This window comes from Ovis aries, chromosome 11, assembly GCF_016772045.2.
Source record: "Ovis aries strain OAR_USU_Benz2616 breed Rambouillet chromosome 11, ARS-UI_Ramb_v3.0, whole genome shotgun sequence".
Classification (NCBI taxonomy): domain Eukaryota; kingdom Metazoa; phylum Chordata; class Mammalia; order Artiodactyla; family Bovidae; genus Ovis; species Ovis aries.
This window is the reverse complement of record NC_056064.1, coordinates 5,872,107-5,894,153: the sequence shown is the minus strand read 5'-3', so window position 1 is coordinate 5,894,153 and position 22,047 is coordinate 5,872,107. Positions and strand designations below refer to the sequence as shown.

General features: G+C 42.9%; 1 protein-coding gene and 1 non-coding gene across 5 annotated transcripts; both read left to right on the top strand.

Moving 5' to 3' along the window:
* Window positions 1-2,894: 2,894 nt before the first annotated feature.
* On the top strand, window positions 2,895-2,978 carry LOC114112511 (small nucleolar RNA Z195/SNORD33/SNORD32 family). The gene has a single exon (XR_003587881.1). It is a non-coding gene; the product is annotated as a small nucleolar RNA Z195/SNORD33/SNORD32 family (small nucleolar RNA).
* Window positions 2,979-15,507: 12,529 nt separating this feature from the next.
* TMEM100 (transmembrane protein 100) lies at window positions 15,508-21,458 on the top strand. Of its 4 annotated transcripts, XM_060394722.1 has the most exons (5): window positions 15,508-15,562; window positions 16,133-16,227; window positions 17,597-18,182; window positions 18,609-18,751; window positions 20,246-21,458. In XM_060394722.1, the coding sequence occupies exon 5, from the start codon at window positions 20,311-20,313 to the stop codon at window positions 20,713-20,715; it is 405 nt and encodes a 134-aa protein (XP_060250705.1). In that variant the 5' UTR covers window positions 15,508-15,562; window positions 16,133-16,227; window positions 17,597-18,182; window positions 18,609-18,751; window positions 20,246-20,310; the 3' UTR covers window positions 20,716-21,458. The 4 variants fall into 4 exon arrangements, with proteins under 4 accessions (XP_060250705.1, XP_012040530.1, XP_027819611.1 ...); XM_012185140.5 differs by lacking the exon at window positions 17,597-18,182 and having other exon boundaries at window positions 18,609-18,745; XM_027963810.3 differs by lacking the exon at window positions 17,597-18,182.
* The last annotated feature ends 589 nt before the right edge of the window (window positions 21,459-22,047 follow it).

Genomic DNA, 22,047 nt, shown 5'->3' with positions numbered 1-22,047 from the left:
AGGCTTCAACAGTACATGAACCATGAACTTCCAGATGTGCAAGCAGGATTTAGAAAGGGCAGAGAAACCAGAGATCAAATTGCCAACATCTGCAGAATCATAGAAAAATTAAAAGAATTCCAGAAAAACACCTACTTCTGCTTCATTGACTAAGCCTTTGACTGGGTAGATCACAAAGAATTGTGGAAAATTCTTAAAGAGATGGGAATACCAAACCCCCTTACATGCCTCCCGAGAAATCTGTATGCAGGTCAAAAAACAACAGAACTGGACATGGAGCAACAGACTGGTTCCAAATTGGGAAAGGAGTACATCAAAGCTGTTTATTATCACCTTGCTTACTTAACTTATATGCAGAGTACATCATGCAAAATGCCAGGCTGGATGAAGCAAAAGCTGGAATCAAGATTGCCAGGTGAAATATCAATAACCTTAGATATGCAGATGACACAAACCTTATGGCAGAAAGTGAAGAGGAAATAAAGAGCCTCTTGATGAAAGTAAAAGAGGAGAGTGAAAAAGCTGGCTTAAAACTCAGCATTCAAGAAACGAAGATCATGGCATCCAGTCCCATCACTTCATGGCAAATAGATGGGAAAACAATGGAAAAAGTGACAGGCCTTTCTTTTCTTGGGCTCCAAAATCACTGCAGATGGTGACTGCAGCCATGAAATTAAGACACTTGCTCCTTGGGAAAAAGCTATGACAAACCTAGATGGCATATTAAAAGCAGAGATATTACTTTGCTGACAAAGATCAGTCTAGTCAAAGCCATGATTTTTCCAGTAGTCGTGTATGGATGAGAGAGTTGGACCATAAAGAAAGCTGAGTGGTGTAAAATTGATGCTTTTGAACTGTGGTATTGGAGAAGACTCTTGAGAGTCCCTTGGACTGCAAGGAGATCAAACCAGTCAATCTTAAAGCAACTCAGTCCTAAATATTCATTGGAAGGACTGATGCTGAAACTGAAACTCTGATACTTTGGCCACCTGATGGGAAGAACTGACTCACTGAAAAAGACTCTGATGCTGGGCAAGGTTGAAGGCAGGAGGAGAAGGGGTTGACAGAGGATGAGATGGTTGGATGGCATCAGCGACTTGATGGACATGAGTTTGAGCAAGCTCCAGGAGTTGGTGATGAACCAAGAAGTCTGGCGTGCTGCAGTCCATGGGGTCACAAAGAGTAGGACACGACGGCGCGACTGAACTGACCTGAGCTGATTTGGAGAGGTGCAGTGAAAAAAATATGAAAAATAAAAGCAGTGTGGAGAGGGTATGTCCTGTTTCTTGTTTTTGCTCTAAAGTGGTCTCTCTTTTAAAAAATAATCATGATTGTGGATGGTGATACTCATGTTCTTTTAAATACTTATTTAGCAAAAGAAAGCAAGCTCATAGATACAGAGAACAGATTTGTGTTTGGATTGGGTGTCATAGGTGAATTGGAGCTTTTTTGTTCATTTTGATTTAAATAAGTAAAATTGTTCTTTGAAAACAAATTACATCATTAATGCAAAATCTGTCCCATCAGTGTTAACTCTATCCCAGAGATGCCAGCTGAGACTCACATGAGACCTTTGTCAATGTCTGCTGTGACATGACATTTATTGCTTGGCAATTCTTGGCCCATTCCAATTCCCAACCATCATTGTTCTGAGATGATTTTCCCAGAGTGTGAGAGGGAACAGGGAGAAGAAACTCATTCAGGAGGAATCATTCCTAAGGCATCTGGATACGGATGAGATCGCCTCCTATGTGCATGTCATACAGACTTCATTTGGATACAAAGGGATGGGACTGGGTCCCTAGTGAGAAATTTAGTCTCTTCACTTCTGCTTGGTCTGTATGGAGCCATTCCCTGGTTACTTCCCCAGATTTGTGACTGGTTGGCTGTGGAAGGGAGGGAGGAGGGAAGTCAGCTGAATGGGCAGCAGCATCCCTTTGTCAAAGGCCCTGGGAGGGGAAGGGCAAAGGGGGTTGAGCAGCACAGGGGAGAGCGAGTCATTTCTCTCCGCTGACTGCAAACTCCACACTCACAGCTCACAGGAATCCAGAGTCCTCTTTGCCAGAGTGGTGGATATTTTCTTCCTGATGCTCTTTGCCATCATGAAGTGAAGTGAAGTGAAGTGAAAGTCTTTCAGTCATGTCTGACTCTTTGGGACCCCACGGACTCTTGCCTGAGAGGCTCCTCTGTCCACGGAATTCTCCAGGCAAGAATACTGGAGTGAGTAGCCATTCCCTTCTTTAGAGGATCTTCCCAACCCTGGGATAAAACTCAGGTCTCAGGCATTGCAGGCAGGTTCTTTACCATCTGAGCCACCAGTGAAACCCATCAGAAGTCTGCTCGTTTCGTCCCACAATATTTATCTGTCCTAGGGGACTGCAGAGGCAGCGTGGAGTCCACAGCTTGGGGAGGTGGGGGGAGATGAATCTGACTGCCTAGAATCCTGCTTGGGGGTGCACCAGTGAATTTTTGCTTCTGGTCACTATTTTAGGTATTGATTGAAAAACAAAACTGTAAAAAATCTTGTTTTCCAATTTTTCCTCAGATACATTGATATGGCATTTCTCAGACCACTCTGAAAAGTGTAAGAGGCACCAACTTCTTTCTTAAAGACCTAATTTAAAATGTAATTAGAAAAATGAAAAATAAAACCGTAAATGTGAAGAATTTCTCAGTAGAATGAGTTTGGAATAGTGTACAGGGCAGGGGGCACTATTAATTCTCAGCTTTTTCTTCAAGTTGGGTGCTCAAAAAAAGTTCGAAATCCTATACCAATCTCTCCCTCCTCATTTTGATTTTTACTGGTCTGAAATTCCCAAGGACACATCATTCTTGATCAGCAGTGAATAACACTGGGATCTTAGGCTGCCAAGCTTCTCAATAAAGCTGTCCAGGAGGCCAGTCATGAGGACTTTTCCCTCTCGTGTTCAAGTTTTCCGTTCATGAGATGAGTCCACAGGCATGCCACCTGTGGCCACCACCCCACCTGCTTGGCAAGGGCAGCAATGTCTTTGCATGCCCCACTGAGCAAGCCCGGTGTCCTCTGCCCACAGGCATGCTGCCCCCAGGACGACACGAGGCCAGGCTGCTCTGGACTGCCTCAGGGCATTTGAGGGATCCCAGCACTCCATGACAAAAACGTGGATGATGGTCCTGCTGCTCTCTGAGTCATGTGTCTGAACCTTATGCAGAAGTTTCCCTACCTAGGGCACGTGGCTCAGAGACTGGCTGGAGAACAAGGCAGTTACAGCCACCCTGGAGGAGAAGAGGAAGAAGAAGGTCAAGATCTATTTCCACAAGAAGCAGCCGCTCATGAGGCTATGGAAGCAGGACAAAAAGAACTGAGAAGGAAATTTACAAGTTCCCAGAGATCCTCAGTACCCATGGATTCCTACTCCGAGCACTCAATAAAACAGACTGCTCATTCTTTTTTAAAAAAACAAAAACCAAAAACTGTCCATGAGCTCTTCAGATAACCTAGTAGCAGGTGCGTGGCATCCTGTCCCAACATTTCATGACAAATAGATGGGGAAACAGTGGAAATAGTGACAGACTGTATTTTGGGGGCTCCAAAATCACTGCAGATGGTAACTGCCGCAATGAAATTAAAAGATGCTTGCTCCTTGGAAGAAAAACTATGACAAACCTAGATAGCATATTAAAAAGCAGAGACATTATTTTGCCAACAAAGGTCCATCTAGTCGAAGCTATGGTTTTTCCAGTAGTGATGTATGGATGTGAGAGTTGGACTCTAAAGAAAACTGAGCACTGAAGAAGACTCTTGAGAGTCTTATAAGGAGATCGCACCAGTCTATCCTCAAGAAAATCAGTCCTCAATATTCATTGGAAGGACGGATGCTGAAGCTGAAGCTCCAATACTTTGGCCACCTGATGCGAAGAACTGACTCCTTGGAAAAGACCCTGATGCTGGGAAAAATTGAGGGCAGGAGGAGAAGAGGACGACAGAGGATGAGATGGTTGGATGGTATCACCGACTCGATGGACATGAGTTTGAGCAGGCTCCAGGAGTTGATGAAGGACAGGGAAGCCTGGCATGCTGCAGTCCATGGGGTCGCAAGAGTCAAACACAACTGAGCGACTGAACTGACTGAGATGGGGAAACAGTGACAAATTTATTTTCTTGAGCTCAAAAATCACTGCAGACAGTGACAGCAGTCACAAAATTAAAAGATGCTTACTCCTTGGAAGACAAGCTATAACAAACCCAGACAGCATATTAAAAAGCAGAGACATCACTTTGTAGACAAAGGTCCATATAGTCAAAGCTATAGTGTTTCCTGTAGTCACTTACAGATGTGAGATTTAGGCCACAAATGAGGCTGAGGGACAAAGAATTGATGCTTTCCAATTGTGGTGCTAGAAGACTCTTGAGAGTCCCTTGGACTGCAAGGATAAAACCAGTCAATCCAAAAGGAAATCAACCCTGAATATTTATTGGGAGGACGGATGCAGTAGCTGAAGCTCCAATACTTTGGCCACCTGATATGAAGAGCTGTCTCACTGGAAAAGACATGATGCTGGGAAAGATTGAAGGCAGGAGGAGAAAGGGATGACAGAGGATGAGATGTTTGGATGGCATCACCGACTCAATGGACATGACTTTGATTTAACTCCAGGAGCTAGTGAAGGACAGGGAAACCTGGCATGCTTTTAGTCTATGGGGTCACACAGAGTCTGCTTAGGGGCTGAACAATGACAACAATGGGAAAAACATCCTGTTCATTGCTCTAAACCATGTGTTACTGTAAAAATACATAGACCTCACCATTTTAGAAACACCTACCGCTTCTTTCAGATGAGATATCTCCAAGCCCTCTATTGAAAGGAAATTATTATTTTAAGCTTAGAGAAAGGATCATGAAGTACAGAAAAAGTTGGAATATAGAGATTATCTATGATGCGTTTAAAGAAGAACAGAATGATTCAGGGTGGTTTTTTGAGATAGTCAGACTGCAAAGGAAATACTCTGAGGAAGTCAGGCTTCAATAGTCACAAACTTCAAATGGAAGCGCTAGATTAAATGGTAACCAAGCTCTCTTGTAGCCCTAACAGTATACGCATTCAGGACTTTTTGACATGTCTGTGTAGTCTTACAATTTGTGAATGCTTTTGTAGCCTTCATGTTTGGGATGTGAAATAATTAATGGGGAAGTTCTGGCCAACTGCAGCTGGAGGGGAGTTGATGGTGGCATACACACACACACACACACACACACACACGCAAGTATCAGAGCCTACATTTCCATGCAATAGAGGTTTTTCTCAGCTGAACTCAACATGGAAACTAATTCATTCTGTTAAAAGAAGGGAGGAAGGTATATAAACCAGCCCACCACAGTGCTGGGAGAGCACAGAGGCCACAGCGATGGAATGCCCAGGGTGTAAAAGGAAGTCATAAAGTAGGTAAGCAAAGAAAGAGAGACAGAGGGGGTCGGGGGAGACCCTTCCTGAAGATAATAAATAACTGAAGAGGCATTCCATAGGCTATGCTAGAGGAAAAAGTCTTTACAAAGAGTGATGAGGCTCCCTTATTAATGCCATGTATTCTGTGCAGTTACTGATGTAAAACCTGGTGACTTCCTGCCACTGACATTCAAGGCCAGGAAACAAGGGAGCCCCAGCACACAACAGAACAGAATGGGGCTAAGGAAAGGGTTTGACAGCCCCTGGAGGCCACAGAACAGTGGACAGGACTACAGCACAGAGGGCCCCCTCAGGCCCGGCTGGGTCCTTATTAGACCCACAAGGCATATCTGGGGCAGGGAGTTGAGCCTTTAAGGTTTCCACAGTCTGTTCATTTTAACAAAGTTTCTTGTGTTTATAATGCTCCAGATTAAAGATCTCTTCCAGATATTGGTACAGGGCACTGTACGGTTTGCATAACCTGAATTTTCAGTACTCCCCAAGCTTTGTGTCTGGAGAAAAGATGAGAGAACACTGTCTTCCTCACATCGCCTTCAGCAGGCTTCCTCTTGCACTTTACACTTTTACAGACCTGTTCTCATTCCATCCATGGGCAACGCAAAGTCACAAGGCTGAGGGTTACATGTGAGGGAAACTGAGGCACAGGCATGCTAACTGGTTTGTCCAGAGTCACCACATCTGAAACATAGAGCCCACCAAGATAAGCTAAAATTTAGCTCTTCTGACACCTAGTGTGTCAGCCAAGTTTTGCTAAGGGGACTTCCCTGGCGGCCCAGTGCTTAAGAACCCACCTTACAGGGCAGGGGATGCAGCTGAGATCCCTGGTTGGGGAAATAAGCTCTCACATGCTTCTAAGCAACGAGGCCTGTGGGCGGCAACTGCGGAAGCCCTCACGTTCCGGAGTCCACGCGCCACACGAAAGATCCCTCATGACACAGCAGGAGTCAACAGTGAAGGCCTGACGGAGCCAAATAAATATACTCTTTTTTTAAAGTTTTAAGGTTTAAGGTGCTAGGCGTTGGCACAGGGGACACAAGGATACACTACGCAAAACCCCTACTCTGGAACTCTCGGGATCTCAGAGGAGATAAATGAGCAGCAACTTCCCACACGACTTGGCTTGGGCTGTGATGTTTGTAAGTCTAGGGCAGTGCCCTCAACCAGGTACAGCTTTGCTCCCCAAGAGACATTTGGTGGTGCCTGAAGACATTTCCAGTTCTCACAACTCAAGAGCTGCTACTGGCATCTCGTGGGTAGAGCCAAGAATGCTGCCAAGATTCATCAAGAAACAAGATAGCCCCCCACAGCAAAGAGCTATCCAGCCCCAAATGTCCAAAGAGCCTAGGTTGAGAAACCCTAGCATAGAGCAGTATAGGGATACAGTGTAAGGAACTCAACTCTGCCTGGTCCTAAGATGGTGGAGGATTTATCAAAGAAGCAGGTGATGCTTGAAATATCAGGAAAAATGAGTAAATAGCATCCTGAGTATCCAAAAGAACCAATAGGCAAGAGGCACGTGAGATAGTCTATTGTACAGATATCTGTAATTTGATCTAAGCTGAAGGTGACTCTTCAATGAAGGGGAACCACTGATGGTATTAACCAGAGATGTGGAGGCTCATGCACTCACCATTTGTTATATTAGTGTTGAGCAGAAGATCTCAAACTTCATTTGGGATATGAATAAAAAATACAGATTCCAGATCTACCAACGTACACACACATGCACAAACATCCTGATGCTGCAGTAACACAATAGGTCTAGGGTAGAGCCCTGAAACCAGTATTTTTTATAAGTACTCCGTGCAATTCTAATGCAGGTAATCTAACTCCTCACTGGTATACAGAATATATTTGACAGTGGTAAACTTGTAAACTCAAAGAAGATAAAAAGGAATTTCAGAAAGAGACTAAACAAGTAGACTAATTCTTTTCTCTGTTCTAATTTATAATGCAAGACTCTGAACCGGGTGCTTATATAGGAATCTACTGCTTTAGTACAAGTCACACAGCGGGAGAGCTACTTTTCCTGGATTCCTGGGATGGGAGAAGCACTGAAGAAGTGCACACTCCATGTGATACTTTCTGAATAGTCCTTGGGGATCCCAATTGCTTCTCCAACTTGAAAAATTCTGTGACCCCAAACCTTGCAGACATAGCAGTACTTGCTTCCTATCCCCAAAGAGACTCATCCCTGGGCTTCCCCATCAGTCATACCATGAGAGCTTGGGTAGTTTTGTTAGCTCTTACCCTTAGTCTTCTCATCTATGTTCTCTGATAATGATATGGGAAATTATAAAAGCCCAAATGGGATTTTTTAAATAGAAAGAAAAGAATAGTAAAGAATCTACAAGACAGGACCCTGAAGTCTGACGGATGGGACTCTGAGAGGTTGGGTGTCTTGCCCAAGGTCCCAAAGAGGAAAAAAGCTTCAAACTCAGATTTCCTGACTTTCAGTTTATGGTTGCTTTCATGTCCAAGAGTGAAGAGTCAGGAATGTAATTTTGTTGTGGAAGCGATCCAAAACCTTACCCTGTAACCCTAGAGAGAAAGAACGAGTCATATCGGAACTGTAAGGAAAATTTTCCAAACTAAGTTTACCTTGGGAAATAAATAGAAATAAATCCGGGGAGAGAGGCCCCGCTGAGACCACGGAGCCCCTCAAGCTAGAAGTCATCCAGAGATGCCAGGGGCAGACTTACTGACCAGGCTCTGTGGTCCGCTGGAGCTCAGAGTGGACTTGGAGCCCTCATCGAGAAGGAGGGAAGACAATGCGTTCTCATCCTTTGGCCATGCGCTATCTTAGGGTCATTAGTTTACCGAGTTTTACAATTGCTTTCACAAAGACAATAATGCCTGTTTCCTGTATAGTTTATTTAAGTAAACAAGAAGGAGACAGAAAGGTACCTTTGTGAAACAGGACTTTAAAATTTTTATCTAAAGAAAGAAAGCGAGAGATCTGTTCTCCGTGTTGTTCCATAAGATAAGTCTGTTAAAATAAATAGTTTTAGTTTGACTTCAGTTCTGCTTGGCAAATGGCTCCCTTTCCCACCACCTACCCATGTCGAGAACATCAAAGATTTCTAAGTGAATAAAAATGTTTCCAAACAGTTTCTTGAGCTGATCCTATTCTCGTCAATGGGTCACTACAGAGGTTCTGTGGGAAGGTGATTGCACGTTTTTTCTGGCAAAACAAGCTTGTCCAAACCCAGAGTTTATTCTGTTGGGACTGTAAATTCCTATGAGCAACAGGAAGAGTGCATGTCGTCTGAACACAGAAAGATAATGCACAGGAATTAGGAGGTAAACTTTAAACAGGCTTTGGTTCTAGTTTCACCATTTTCCAAATGGTGACTTCCCAAAACAAGTCACCTTAATCTCTTCATTTGTATATCAACACTGTCTGACACCTACCTGTTGGATTACTTATGAGTATTAAAAATAAATCTATAAAAATTATAACAATATAATATAAAGCAAGTGTTCAATAAATACGTGTTTCTTATTAGGTAAAGTGCATGCAGGGTCTACAGGATGCCCACCACCCAAAAAATCCTGGCAAAATGCAAATAATATATGAATAATTATTTAGTTACAGCTAAATAACTAATGTACTTAGCACTAAATATTTGGACACTTTGAAGTAATCCATTTGAATACTATCTCATTTTTCAAGTTTATATCTGATTTCAGTGTAGTCATCCTTTTACTTGCTTACTTATTTGGCAAAAATTTTCCTTACTCATTCACACAATTACTGATACTATCCTTTAGAAACTTATGAGGGATTTTCTAGTTAACCTGATCCCGGTAAATCCCAGTGTGAAAGCTTGCTTACACTGAGTGAGGCCCAAAACAGGACATTTCTAAAGAAATCCAGAGTGGACTGGGACTGCCTTTATATTTAACCTTTAACTCATGGGGCAACATAAAATTAGCTCTTCGCTTGTTCCTTGGAAGAAAAGCTATGACCAACCTTGACAGCATATTAAGAAGCAGAGTCATTATTTTGTCAACAAAGGTCCTTCTAGTCAAAACTATGGTTTTTCCAGTAGTCATGTATGCATGCAAATGTTGAACTATAAAGAAGCTGAGTGCCTAAGAATTGATGCTTTTGAACTTTGGTATTGGAGAAGACTCTTGAGAGTCACTTGGACTGCAAGGAGATCAAGCAATCAATCCTCAAGGAAATCAGTCCTGAATATTCACTGGAAGGACTGATGCTGAAGCTGAAACTCCAATACTTTGGCCACCTGATGGGAAGAACTGACTTATGGGAAAAGACCCTGATGCTGGGAAAGGGGAAGGGGATGACAGAGGATGAGATTGGATGGCATCACCAACTTGATGGACATTAGTTTGAGTAAGCTCTGGGAGTTGATGATGGACAGGGAAGCCTGGCGCGCTGCAGTCCATGGGGTCACAAAGAGTTGGACACGACTGAGTGACTGAACTGAACTGAACTGAATTTTAATAACAAAGGCTGTTTCTCTGATTGTAAAGTTTTATGAACATTCGATACTTACTCTTGTATGTGAGTAGTACTTTGGAGAGTGATCACTGGGAGAAGAAATCATTTTCATTCCCAGAAAACATCTATGAGGTGCTTTTTTCATGCTAGGCACTGTACAAAAAGAACCGCACAGCTATGTTCTTGTTTTTGAGTAGTTTAAAATTGAATCAACGTATTATTTGCTTATAGTCAGTACATTAAAAATCTTGAGTGAGAATTCTCAAATATTTATTTCTTGTTCCAAGCAGAAAGCTAGCAATCTCTAATCATGTATGTGTATTACATATGTGTTTGCAGTTCTGCATATTTTCATAAAATGAAGTGAATTATAAATTTGATTTTACTTTTAGTGGAAAACTCATCGGTGAGACTATGAAAATATATTTAGCAACTCAGACCATGTGTCACAGATCAGTAGTCAGAGAGGAAGGCCACTTCCTCTGGCATTTGCCTCTCTGTTGGAGAAATGGATAGCTGTGCTAAACAAGCTAAGTGTACACCCTCCACGCCCTGCCCTCTGCTTCTGCTGACAATATCACCAAGCCATTAATTATGTAGGCTTAAAAACCTTACCAACCCCCTCTCTTGACTGTCAAGTTTTACTGATGCTACCATTGTAGTGACTCCCCTCCTCTATGAATTTCTGCATGGACCGAGGAGCCTGGAAGGCTACAGTCCATAGGGTTGCAAAGAGCTGGACACCACTTAAGCGACTTAGCACACACACATTTATATACAGGCTGTTCCTCCCACAGCCTATCTTCCAGGGGCCTCACATAGCAGTTTGGTATTCCTTCTTTGGAGAAAAATTACCTGTGGCTTTCCTGTTCTGGGCTGTAAGCTCCCTGACAGCAGAGACTTTGCTTTGCTTACTGGTTTCAATCTGCTCAGCTAGAATATCCAGCAAGCCCCTGGCACCCGAAAGGGTTGCAGTAAGTATCAGTGGATCCCGGGCAAGTACTTCACTCAGCTAGGCTTAAGTTTCCTCATCAGTAAAATAAAAATACAAGTTCCTCAGACAGGGTCTGTATGTCAGTGGTGCATATTAGACGCTTGATAAGCATTACTGTGCTCTCTCCTCACCAGACTGGACATACTGTATAGGTCAACGCCGAACGAAGCAGCCTGGAGTTAGATCTGGGGATAGTGACACCACTTGCACCCCCATTTCTTTCTGCAAAATCAAGACAGAACAAAATCTACCTGTGAAAAGAAACTCAATGCACGTTCTTCCTACTGAGGCACAGAGCTTAAAATCTACAGTTTCACTGTTTGGGAGTAGGGGCCCAAAATGGCATGCCCATCCCTTGCCAATCACTTTAAGACCAGAGCTACGCAACTGGGATCTGGAGAATCAAGTCAGAAGGCGAGTTCTGCCGTATGGATGTGGAGCAAGAGAAACCAGCTGACCCTACAGAACATCACAGATGAGGAACTTTAAGAAAATTTTATATGTTGCAGGGTGGTTTCAAATCCCTGGGACCAGACTGATGTTGAAATCTAGAGATTTGGGGCTGATTAGGAGTGGATTGGGCTCATAATGCTTATGCACATCGTTTTATGGTCAAATGACATTTCTCACCCGAGGCTGGGGGGGACACTGCATCTGTCAAAAGGCATAGAAGGGCCCTATATTATCAGGGATCAGCAAGAATGGCCAGGAGTGGAGGGCACTGTGGTCCCTTCCCTTTCCTTCCCTGGAGAAGGCAAAACTGGTGGGCTACGCTAGTCCCTGATTACATGACCCATAGCCCAATAAGGAAGACTGACCCAAGGGTTGGGCACTTCTCTTGGGAAAGCATCAGCCCAATTTGCTATGGCTCTTTACCTTTGAGCTTCCTCATCTTAGGCCTCTGAAGAAATAGTATACAAACATAGAAGACTGTGCAAGATACCTGGGAACATGTCAGGATCATAGTTGTTTCAGTATATATTCACATTTGAAACAAGAAAATCAGTTCTTCTCCTTTGGGACCAGAAAGATGATGAGTTCTTGTTACAGTGAGAGAGAATTTGTCCAACCCTCCTTCATTTCCCAAAGTGTTACTTGATTTCAGCAACTCTGGATTTTTTGTTTATATAATTGAACAAAGCTAGTGGAGGTGATGGAATTCCAGTTGAGCTATTTCAAATCCTGAAAGATGCTGCTGTGAAAGTGCTGCCCTCAATATGCCAGCAAATTTGGAAAACTCAGCAGTGACCACTGGAAAAGGTCAGTTTTCATTCCAATGCCAAAGAAAGGCAATACCAAAGAATGCTCAAACTACCGCACAATTGCACTCATCTCACACACTAGTAAAGTAATGCTCAAAATTCTCCAAGCCAGGCTTCAGCAGTACATGAACCGTGAACTTCCAGATGTTCAAGCTGGTTTTAGAAAAGGCAGAGGAACCAGAGATCAAATTGCCAACATCTGCTGGATCATGGAAAAAGCAAGAGAGTTCCAGAAAAACATCTCTTTCTGCTTTATTGACTATGCCAAAGCCCTGAACTGTGTGGATCACAATAAACTGTGGAAAATTCTGAAAGAGATGGGAATACAGACCACCTGACCTGCCTCTTGAGAAACCTATATGCAGGTCAGGAAGCAACAGTTAGAACAGGACATGGAACAACAGACTGGTTCCAAATAGGAAAAGGAGTATGTCAAAGCTGTATGTTGTTACCCTGCTTATTTAACTTATATGCAGAGTACATCATGAGAAACTCTGGGCTGGAGGAAGCACAAGCTGGAATCAAGATTGCCGGGAGAAATATCAATAACCTCAGATACGCAAATGACACCACCCTTATGGCAGAAAGTGAAGAGGAATTAAAAAGCCTCTTGATGAAAGTGAAAGAGGAGAGTGAAAAAGTTGGCTTAAAGCTCAACATTTAGAAAACTAAGACCATGGCATCTGGTCCTATTACTTCGTGGGAGATAGATGGGGAAACACTGGAAACAGCAGCTGACTTTATTTTTCTGGGCTCCAAAATCACTGCAGATGATGATTGCAGCCATGAAATGAAAGACACTTACTCCTTGGAAGGATATTTATGACCAACCTAGATAGTATATTAAAAAGCAGAAACACCTTATGACCCAGCAATCCCACTTCTGGGCATACACACCGAGGAAACCAGAATTGAAAGAGACACATGTACCCCAATGTTCATCGCAGCACTGTTTATAATAGCCAGGACATGGAAACAACCTAGATGTCCATCAGCAGATGAATGGATAAGAAAGCTGTGGTACATATACACAATGGAGTATTACTCAGCCATTAAAAAGAATTCATTTGAATCAGTTCTGATGAGATGGATGAAACTGGAGCCGATTATACAGAGTGAAGTAAGCCAGAAAGAAAAACACCAATATACTATACTAACACATATATATGGAATTTAGGAAGATGGCAATGACGACCCTGTATGCAAGACAGGGAAAGAGACACAGATGTGTATAACGGACTTTTGGACTCAGAGGGAGAGGGAGAGGGTGGGATGATTTGGGAGAATGACATTCTGACATGTATACTATCATGTGAATTGAATCGCCAGTCTATGTCTGACGCAGGATGCAGCATGCTTGGGGCTGGTGCATGGGGATGACCCAGAAAGATGTTATGGGGAGGGAGGTGGGAGGGGGGTTCATGTTTGGGAATGCATGTAAGAATTAAAGATTTTAAAATTTAAAAAATAAAAAACTAAAAAAAAAAAAAAAAAAAAGCAGAAACATTACTTTGCCAACAAAGGTCCGTCTAGTCAAGGCTATGGTTTTTCCTGTGGTCATGTATGGATGTGAGAGTTGGACTGTGAAGAAAGCTGAGCGCTAAAGAATTGATGCTTTTGAACTGTGGTGTTGGAGAAGACTCTTGAGAGTCCCTTGGACTGCAAGGAGATCCAACCAGTTCATTCTAAAGGAGATCAGTCCTGGGTGTTCATTGGAAGGACTGATGCTGAAGCTGAAACTCCAATCCTTTGGCCACCTGTTGTGAAGACCTGACTCATTGGAAAAGACCCTGATGCTGGGAAAGATTGAGGGTGGGAGGTGAAGGGGACGACAGAGGATGAGATAGCTGGATGGCATCACTGACTCAATGGACATAAGTTTGGGTAAACTCTGGGAGTTGGTGATGGACAGGGAGGCCTGGTGTGCTGCGATTCATGGGGTCACAAAGAGTCAGACATGACTGAGGGACTGAACTGAACCAAACTGAACTGAAGGCATACTCATCATTTCACTTGTTACTATCAGATCTCTCTATTTGATGGTCTAGTCCTCAAATAGAAGTACCTTGGGGAGGGGGTGGGGTAGCAATAATAACATGACCTGTTATCCAAAATGAACACACAAGCACAGATCACTTTCCAAAACGTCCATGATTTCAGAGCATAAATGCAGACACATCCTTAAAAGAAGCTTTGGAAAGGAGAAACTCTGGCCAGCTTCCCAAATCTCTCTGAATCCAACTGGACTGGAGGATGCCAGAGATCAAAGGTGTGGTGATTGGACAGAGGGCCAGGAAGAACTGCCATCTTCAGGGCTGCTGAAAAAAGGCCAACTCAACCCCAACAAGCAAAGCAAACTGCAAGTAAGTATGAGTGAGTAATCAAATGCACATGGGGATGAGCCTCACAAAATGAAGTCTGTGCTTTCCCAAAGGAGGAATTTCCAGGTCTTCAACAGCATCTACCCAATGGCAAAATCAACATGTTACCCTTTCCAATCGAGAAACTGAACCTTTGGCTTCTACTAAAGGTAAACAAGCAAAATCTCCTCCTGGTCATGGTACGCTCCATCTTCCTCTTCCACTTCTACATCCCCCTTATCTAAATAACTTTGTTTCTGGCTTGTTGCTAAGTACAATGAGATTTTTGCCCCTAATTTGGGGAAATTTTCTCCAAAATAGCAGTGTTCCTTAATTCTGCCTTTTATGATGTCTTTGGTAGAATGTTGGCTCAGTTGCTTAGAGATGTGATTTTCCTGTGCACCTCCATTTCTGCAGTGCCTTCCCACCCTCTCATGAAGAGCATAACAAGACCTCTCCTCTGGCTTTAGGGATAGAGTCCACACAAGACACCAAAGACCATTTCACCATCAGCTGATCTCTTCTTCCTTTACTTCCCTTGTCACTTGCTTGTGATGGTGAGGAAAAAAAAAAAAATTAGTTTACTTTCCCACTGCCCACCTTACATATTTCCCCAACCCCAGACCCTTCCAAAGGGTAGGACAAGAATTGCAAAATTCTTTTCTTCAGGTTCGTAGTCCTACAGAAGAATAGTCTCAGAATACGGGCTTTGGATAAGGAAAATCTTGAAAATGAAAGCCTGAATGAGGACACAAAGGAAGAAAAACAAAGGAGGACACCCTGTCCAAACCTGGATCCCTTTTTTAAAAAAAATTTATGTGGATTCCATTTTCATAGAGGGAAACCGGGAAGAAAACACAGCAGCACTTAAGGAATTTCCTCCCATCAGTTTTTCTCCGGTCCCTTGACTGTGTTTAAGCCTCGCCGAGTACTTTGCCTACGGTCCCTGGTGTAGTGATTTGCATCCCCGTCTCTGGGTGGCTGTAGGCCAGAGCTGGCAGCTGTCTCAGTCCAATTCTGGCTAGGAAAGGTAAGGATCTCTGGTTTTTTTTGAAAGATCTGGAAGAGAAATGTGGAAGTCTTTGGAGGGGTGAGGTGGGATAGAAGGATGCAGATTTAATTCATGAATTGGAAGTTTTCTGAAACACTCTCAAAGCTTAAAGGAATCTCCTAGAGCCTTGTGTTTAAAAAGAACCAGAAAGATTTCCTCTCCCTTCTGAGGAAAGGCTTGCAGAAATAAAAGGCTAGTTGCTTTATAGATGAGATTTTGCATCGGGGGCAGGTGTTTCTTAAGGCACTCTCTGGAGGGTTTAATTTCTAATAGGCACAGAGAGGAGGGAGAAAAAGTCATTCAAAGACTTTTGATCACTAGTAATTCTCTTTGAATTTGAAGACTTAAAAGTCATTTAAAACTGCAGGTGTACTTGGGTGTAATGATAGGTATCTATTCTTCATTTTTTTTAAAGTCGTCATTTTTTTTTTCTAGACTGTTTTTGATATGGGTCATTTTAAAGTCTTTATTGAATTTCTTAAAATATTGCTTTTATTTCATGTGTTTTTTGTGGTTTGTTGGTGTTTTGGTTTTTTTTTTGGCCTCCAGGCATGTAGGATCTTGGCTCCCCAACCAGGGATCGAACCTCTACCCACTGCATTGGAAGGGGAAGTCTTGACCATTGGACATCCAGGGAGCCTCAGGTATCTATTCTTGAAATACAATTTCTGCTTTATCCCAAAGCTTTCTTCTCTGTATCAATCAGTGCAAGTCATCAGCTGTTAGAATCTGAACATGTGCATCTGTGTGTGCAGGCAGATGCAGCTCTGTGAATAAGAATTAGAATTCTGAAGCCTGAAAAGGCCGAGGAGGGCTTGGGTGTTAGGAGCAACACAGACAGACCGACCCTGCTCCCAGCTCACAGACACACTCTCTGCCCCTCCTTATAAATTCAGCCAAGAGCTTACCAGTTGCCTCTGGTTTCTTTCTGGGAGAAATTCAAATCATGTACCTTTGACTTTGACAATGGGGAAGCATGGTCTTCAGCAGGATAGGGTGATATTCAGAGCTTCAGTGGGGTCATTGGATTATGCTGTGGGGAGGGAGAAAAGGCCCCCTGCTAGAAAGTAAAGAGGAATTGCCCCCAAAGGTCACAGTTTGCAGTGGAAACATAGCTGCTCTCATATGGAGCTCCTCAAGAATCCCCAGTATCCCCATCCTCCCAGAGCATTGCTGGCCAGTGCTTAAATGCTCTGGTTCTAAGTACCCGTTATCTCGAATACCAAGCAACAGCACTCCTCCTGGAGGATGGCTGTGTCCCTTTACAACCACATCTTTAAAGTCTGAAGATAGTGGTAGCTGAGGCCCTCCAGCCCAGCTCAACAGGCTGGGCTCCCTGACTCAGCAAAGCCTCTGAAGCTTTTTAGCTTTATTTCTTTTCAATGAAAAAACACTTCTCGCCCCTGTCCCTTTATGACAAAATCACCAGGGCCTTATTTCTAGACTAGGCTGGAAAGAGTGAGCTCTGGTAGAACAGAGGTGAGGTGTCTGAGAACATCCATGCCCTCCACCAGCAATTAGAGAAATTTAACTCAAGAGAAAGAAGGAAAACAAATCTCCTTCAAGATTTAACTTATATTTTAGTGTTACTTGTATCAGTTGAAAGTAAGTTATTAAAACTTGTACAGACTAAAAATAGAAGATGGATAGCTTTTTTAATATAAATTTATTTATTTTAATTGGAGGCTAATCACTTTACAATATTGTAGTGGTTTATGCCATACATTGACATGAATCCACCATGGGTACAGAAGTATAGGATGAGCTTATAAGAGTCGCCCGGTATGATCTCATTTTTCACTCCAAAAGACACATGATCTCATTTTCGCTCCAAAAGATCTCATTTTTCGCTCCAAAAGACAATCTGTGGCTTTCAAATTTTAAATAGCTCATGTGTCGCTTAAAGCCCATTTGGCAACAGGGGGTGGGAAATAGACCTTTACCTTTATTGTTTGAGAGTATGATATATCCAGTCATATGTATTTGAATATTGAAAATATTTCTTCCTTAAAGTGGGTCGAGGAGCAGAAGATTAACATCAGCCAGGATCAAGCTACAGACCTACTGAATCAGAATCTGCATTTAACAAGCCCCTTGCATGATTAGTGTGCCCGTTAAAGACTGAAGTTAAACCAAGAGTTTCTCTCTATGGCATTTGTCAGATTGCTTAACGTTTCTGAGCCTCAGTATAAACTGTTTATAAACTCCTTTGTAAAGTTGTGAGCATTAGTGTTAATGCATGCACCTTGCATGTAATGTCCGTGGGAGGTGCTCTGTAAATGAGAGATGGCGATGATGACAATTTCAGTACGGCCAAGGCTACTCACTTCCTAGCACTCCCTTCCTAGCAATCATGTTTAAATCAGAATGACTGGTTTTCACCCTTAACTACAAACATTTGTATCTTCCACCCTCATTCCTAAATGAATTATCATCCAATGAGACGAGCGGGGGAGGGAGGTATTAAGCTTCAGATGGCCAGCACACACACACATGAAGAAAGAATACTCGGGAAACCTAGGAACATAGATTTTTGTTGGCTTAGAGGCTGGATTCAGCTGCCCGATGACTTCACAGCTGTTCCCACAGCCCTAAAAGTGTCTGTCCCTTCAGCCCTGTCCCCTCAGCTGGGTCTGCAACGCTGACTCGGGGATTTTCTTGTGAAAATGCCTGCTGGGCGGGGGAAGATTTGGAGTCTGGCTGGGGAAAAAATGAGTAATACAAAGCAGTGCACTCAGTAAAGGCTGAAAGAGAAATAAAAGTAAAAGCTGCCTCCTGTCTCTGGGGACTCTAAAATGATTCTGACTTATCATGTCACTGAGCAGAGCTGGGGGAAGCCAAAACTCAGAATCTGCTGGCAAGGAAAAGAAAGAAGAAAAAAAAAAAAAGGCAGGGAGGAGCAAACCGGCGGGGGAGGAAATAAAAAGAGAGAGGGAAAGACAAGCGTCATTTAGGAAGGGGTAGAGTGAAAGAAAGAGCTCAGGATCTAAAACCCACAGCATTTTATATCTTTCCTCCTCTCCAGAGATCGCTGTCCCGTCACTTTACTGACAGAGGTGCTGTGACAGGCTGCCTTCTCAGAAGTCCAAGAAGCAGCTCAGACTGTGATCCTTCCCTCTCAAGTCCGGGGATCTCCCTGGTAATGGATTGCTTCTCTCTGAGGTACATGTAAGTATAAACCTTTGGGGGACACAGCCTCGTTTTTAAGTTAGCTGAAGTTTCATCTTTGGGTTGAAGGTTTTTGGTTTTTTTTTTTTCCTTTCAGACAGAATCTCAAATATCCTTTTATTGATCTAGCCAGTCATTAAGGTATCTTGAACAGCAGTGATTTATTTTGGTGACTGAAAGTCTCATGCAAATAGACAGCTCTAACTTTCAGTTCATTGGACAAGGAGTGATATTTTGACCTCCCAGGGCAAGGAAGAACCTGTGAGGTCTGACTTTGGGGTTGAATTAGTTTTCAGTGAGTATTTAATATGATCAAAGTTGTCATCTCACTGAAATCATCTCTACTATCTTCCTTTAAATGTTTTCATTTAAAGCATAACTGTAACTGTTCAACCATTCAGCTACTAGATCACTTCTCAAGGGTGAAAGAGAATGGCTTGCCATGCCTGAACAAGACAGGAGTGTCCACTGTTTTCTCGGAGATGGCATTTCATCCAGAGATTTTTGATGGAGAGTTTCAGATTTCCTTCTGAAATGTTCAGGTTCAAAATATTTGCAAAGATGACTCGCATGACATTTTTGTACACTGGAGCATGGGGTGAGAGTGAACTTATAGATCTTTATTGAAAATCTAGGATGCTCATTCTTTTAAAACAAGTGGTACATATAATGTCAAAATTCCTTGTTGGATTTAATGGAAAATTTGTAAATCTAACTGCTAATTATTAGTTGGCCTCTTCTTTAACATAAAAAAGCACAAAATTATTTCCAACAAAATTGCTGAATTGTTTTTCTCATTTTTCTCTTTTCAAATACATCAAAGGATATTGCCACATTTTAGATCACAAATCCAAGCCTTATTATCACTGAATTTTTTGCCAAACGTACTCCCACCATGGACCCAGGATGCCTGCTTCATTGCATTTAATAGTTAAAACAATGAAGACTTGTTGACCATCAGTTGATGTAGAAAAATATCACTTAAATGCTGGCTGCTGGTCTTGATATTGCTTTGGTGCACAGCGAATGGGCGATAGTTTGGAAAGAATGCATGTTATGCCCGGAAACACTGGCAGCGTCTAGGTTGCTGTGAGTGTGGAACGGACTGTGCGAAGTGTTGTTTATGACACGCTAACCTCTTGAATGAGGTTGTTTTGGGATTAAGATTAAGGATTCTCTGTGTTTAGAGGAAAGAAAGCAATAGACAAAGCAGAAAAGCTTGTAAAACATTTGTAGACTGCCAGAGAGTATTAAGCTCTGTAAAGTGCTTCCTGCTTATATACCTTCCCTTTCTTTATGGCTCTCTGCTTTATCTTGCTTTCTGCCCAATGCAAAGAGGATGCAAAAGTTGGGGAAAAAATACATTAAAGCTGATTTTCACAGGCATCCACATCTCCTGGAAAAGAAAAGAACATAGTGGTGTTTCCCCAGGTCTTTACTACTACTTGTGGGGCTCACTCTAATGCATTCAGCTGACATCTCCTGTCTTCACAGTTTTTGCCCTGAGGAGACCACCCAGATCTAGCCTGTGAACTCAGCTAGGAGACGCCGCTGTAACAATGACAGACGAGCCCATAAAGGAGATCCTGGGAACCCCAAAGTCTCCCAAGCCGGTGGCAATGGAAAAGAATGCCAATGGCGAAGTGGTGGTTACCATGGTGCCCCTGGTCAGCGAGATTCAGCTGGCGGCCGCCACCGGGGGCGCTGAGCTCTCCTGCTACCGCTGCGTCGTCCCCTTCGCCGTGGTGGTCCTCATCACCGGGACCGTGGTCACCGCCGTGGCGTACAGCTTCAACTCCCACGGCTCCATCATCTCCATCCTGGGCCTGGTCCTTCTGTCCCTGGGACTTTTCCTGTTAGCGTCCAGCGTTCTGTGCTGGAAAGTGAGGCAGAGGAGCAAGAAAGCCAAGAGGCGGGAGAGCCAGACAACTCTGGTGGCGAATCAGAGAGGCTGGTTTGTTTAGACCAGCTTGGGACGCGTGACCTGAAGGACCTGCTCTCACTTCATCAGCCAGGGCGCCCAGGACCGCTGTGGGGAGCACGCACTTGGCACGGACCAGAGGCACGGGTTGGCCTGACGGCGGAAGGTGCGCAGGGCTCTCGTCTGCGAGCAATGACTTCTTTCTTCTTCTACGACAAACTTAACTCCAAGGGCTATTCTAAGACTGAAAATCAGCATTTCCTCTGTATTAAATATTTCAGGAGTCATGGGAGGCTCGTGGCATTAGACATTTTGTTGGAAAGTAGGCCAGAAAAGATGAGTTCTGGCACACCAGTGACCTGCCTCCAAAGGAGATAACCCACACTATTAGGATGTTATATCCCAAGAATGTTCTGCTGAGAGTCTGATCTGCTTTGGACTTTGCATTCACTCATGAAATTCTGTGATATTTCTTTTTCCGAAAAAGTTGATTCTCTGGCATCTGTTTATTTTTCATGTTCAGTAAAGCATCACTGGTGGTACTTTTCTTGAGGAATAAACTAATAATTTTTTGTTATGTTTTAACATTGGACAGTTCTTACATGATTGTAATGATGTATCAGATCATTAAAAAAGGCAAAATGTGTAGCTACTAGATCACATGGGGGGATAAATTAATATTAAAATAATCCTATACAGCACTTTTGATGATTTTTATATTTCATGTAAAAATTTAAGTTTCATGTACAGTTCATTCAAAATAATAAATACTCATTGCTGCTGAAACTCCTTACTTCTTTGACTGTGCCAGGTCCCAGCTGCAGCATGTGGGGTTCTTTGACTTTCATTGCCCCATACGGGTTCTTTTTAGTTGCAGCAATCAGGATCTAGTTCCCTGACCAGAGACTGAACCCAGGACCCCTGCATTGGGATCTTGGAGTCCTAGCCACAGGACCACCAAGGAAGTCCCTGCTAAAACGTCTCAAATGCTTACTTCTATTGTAGTTATGTTACTGTGGTTACAAATTCCCCTCCTTCCTTTGCCTCGGCAACATCTCAGTTGTATTCCTCTCAAATGTTGCTTCTTCCTAATTTAACTCAAAGATTTCTATTTTTGTCACACTGTTTTTTATAACTTTTGAAAAATAAGAATTATGTCATTTTAAAAGATGTCTATGTCATTACAATTAGGAAATCAAAGCCTGGGGTCTAAAATGTTATAATATGTTGTCAAATATGTATTACATATGTATTAGTTGCTCAGTTGTGTTTGATTCTTTGCAACCCATGGACTGCAGCTCACCAGGCTCCTCGGTTCATGAAATTCTCCAGACAAGAACACTGGAGTGGGTAGTCATTCCCTTCTCTAGGGGAT

Coding starts and splice junctions, on each gene's coding strand:
- TMEM100 (XM_012185140.5), top strand. CDS start 20,311: ATGACAGACGAGCCCATAAAGGAGATCCTGGGAACCCCAAAGTCTCCC.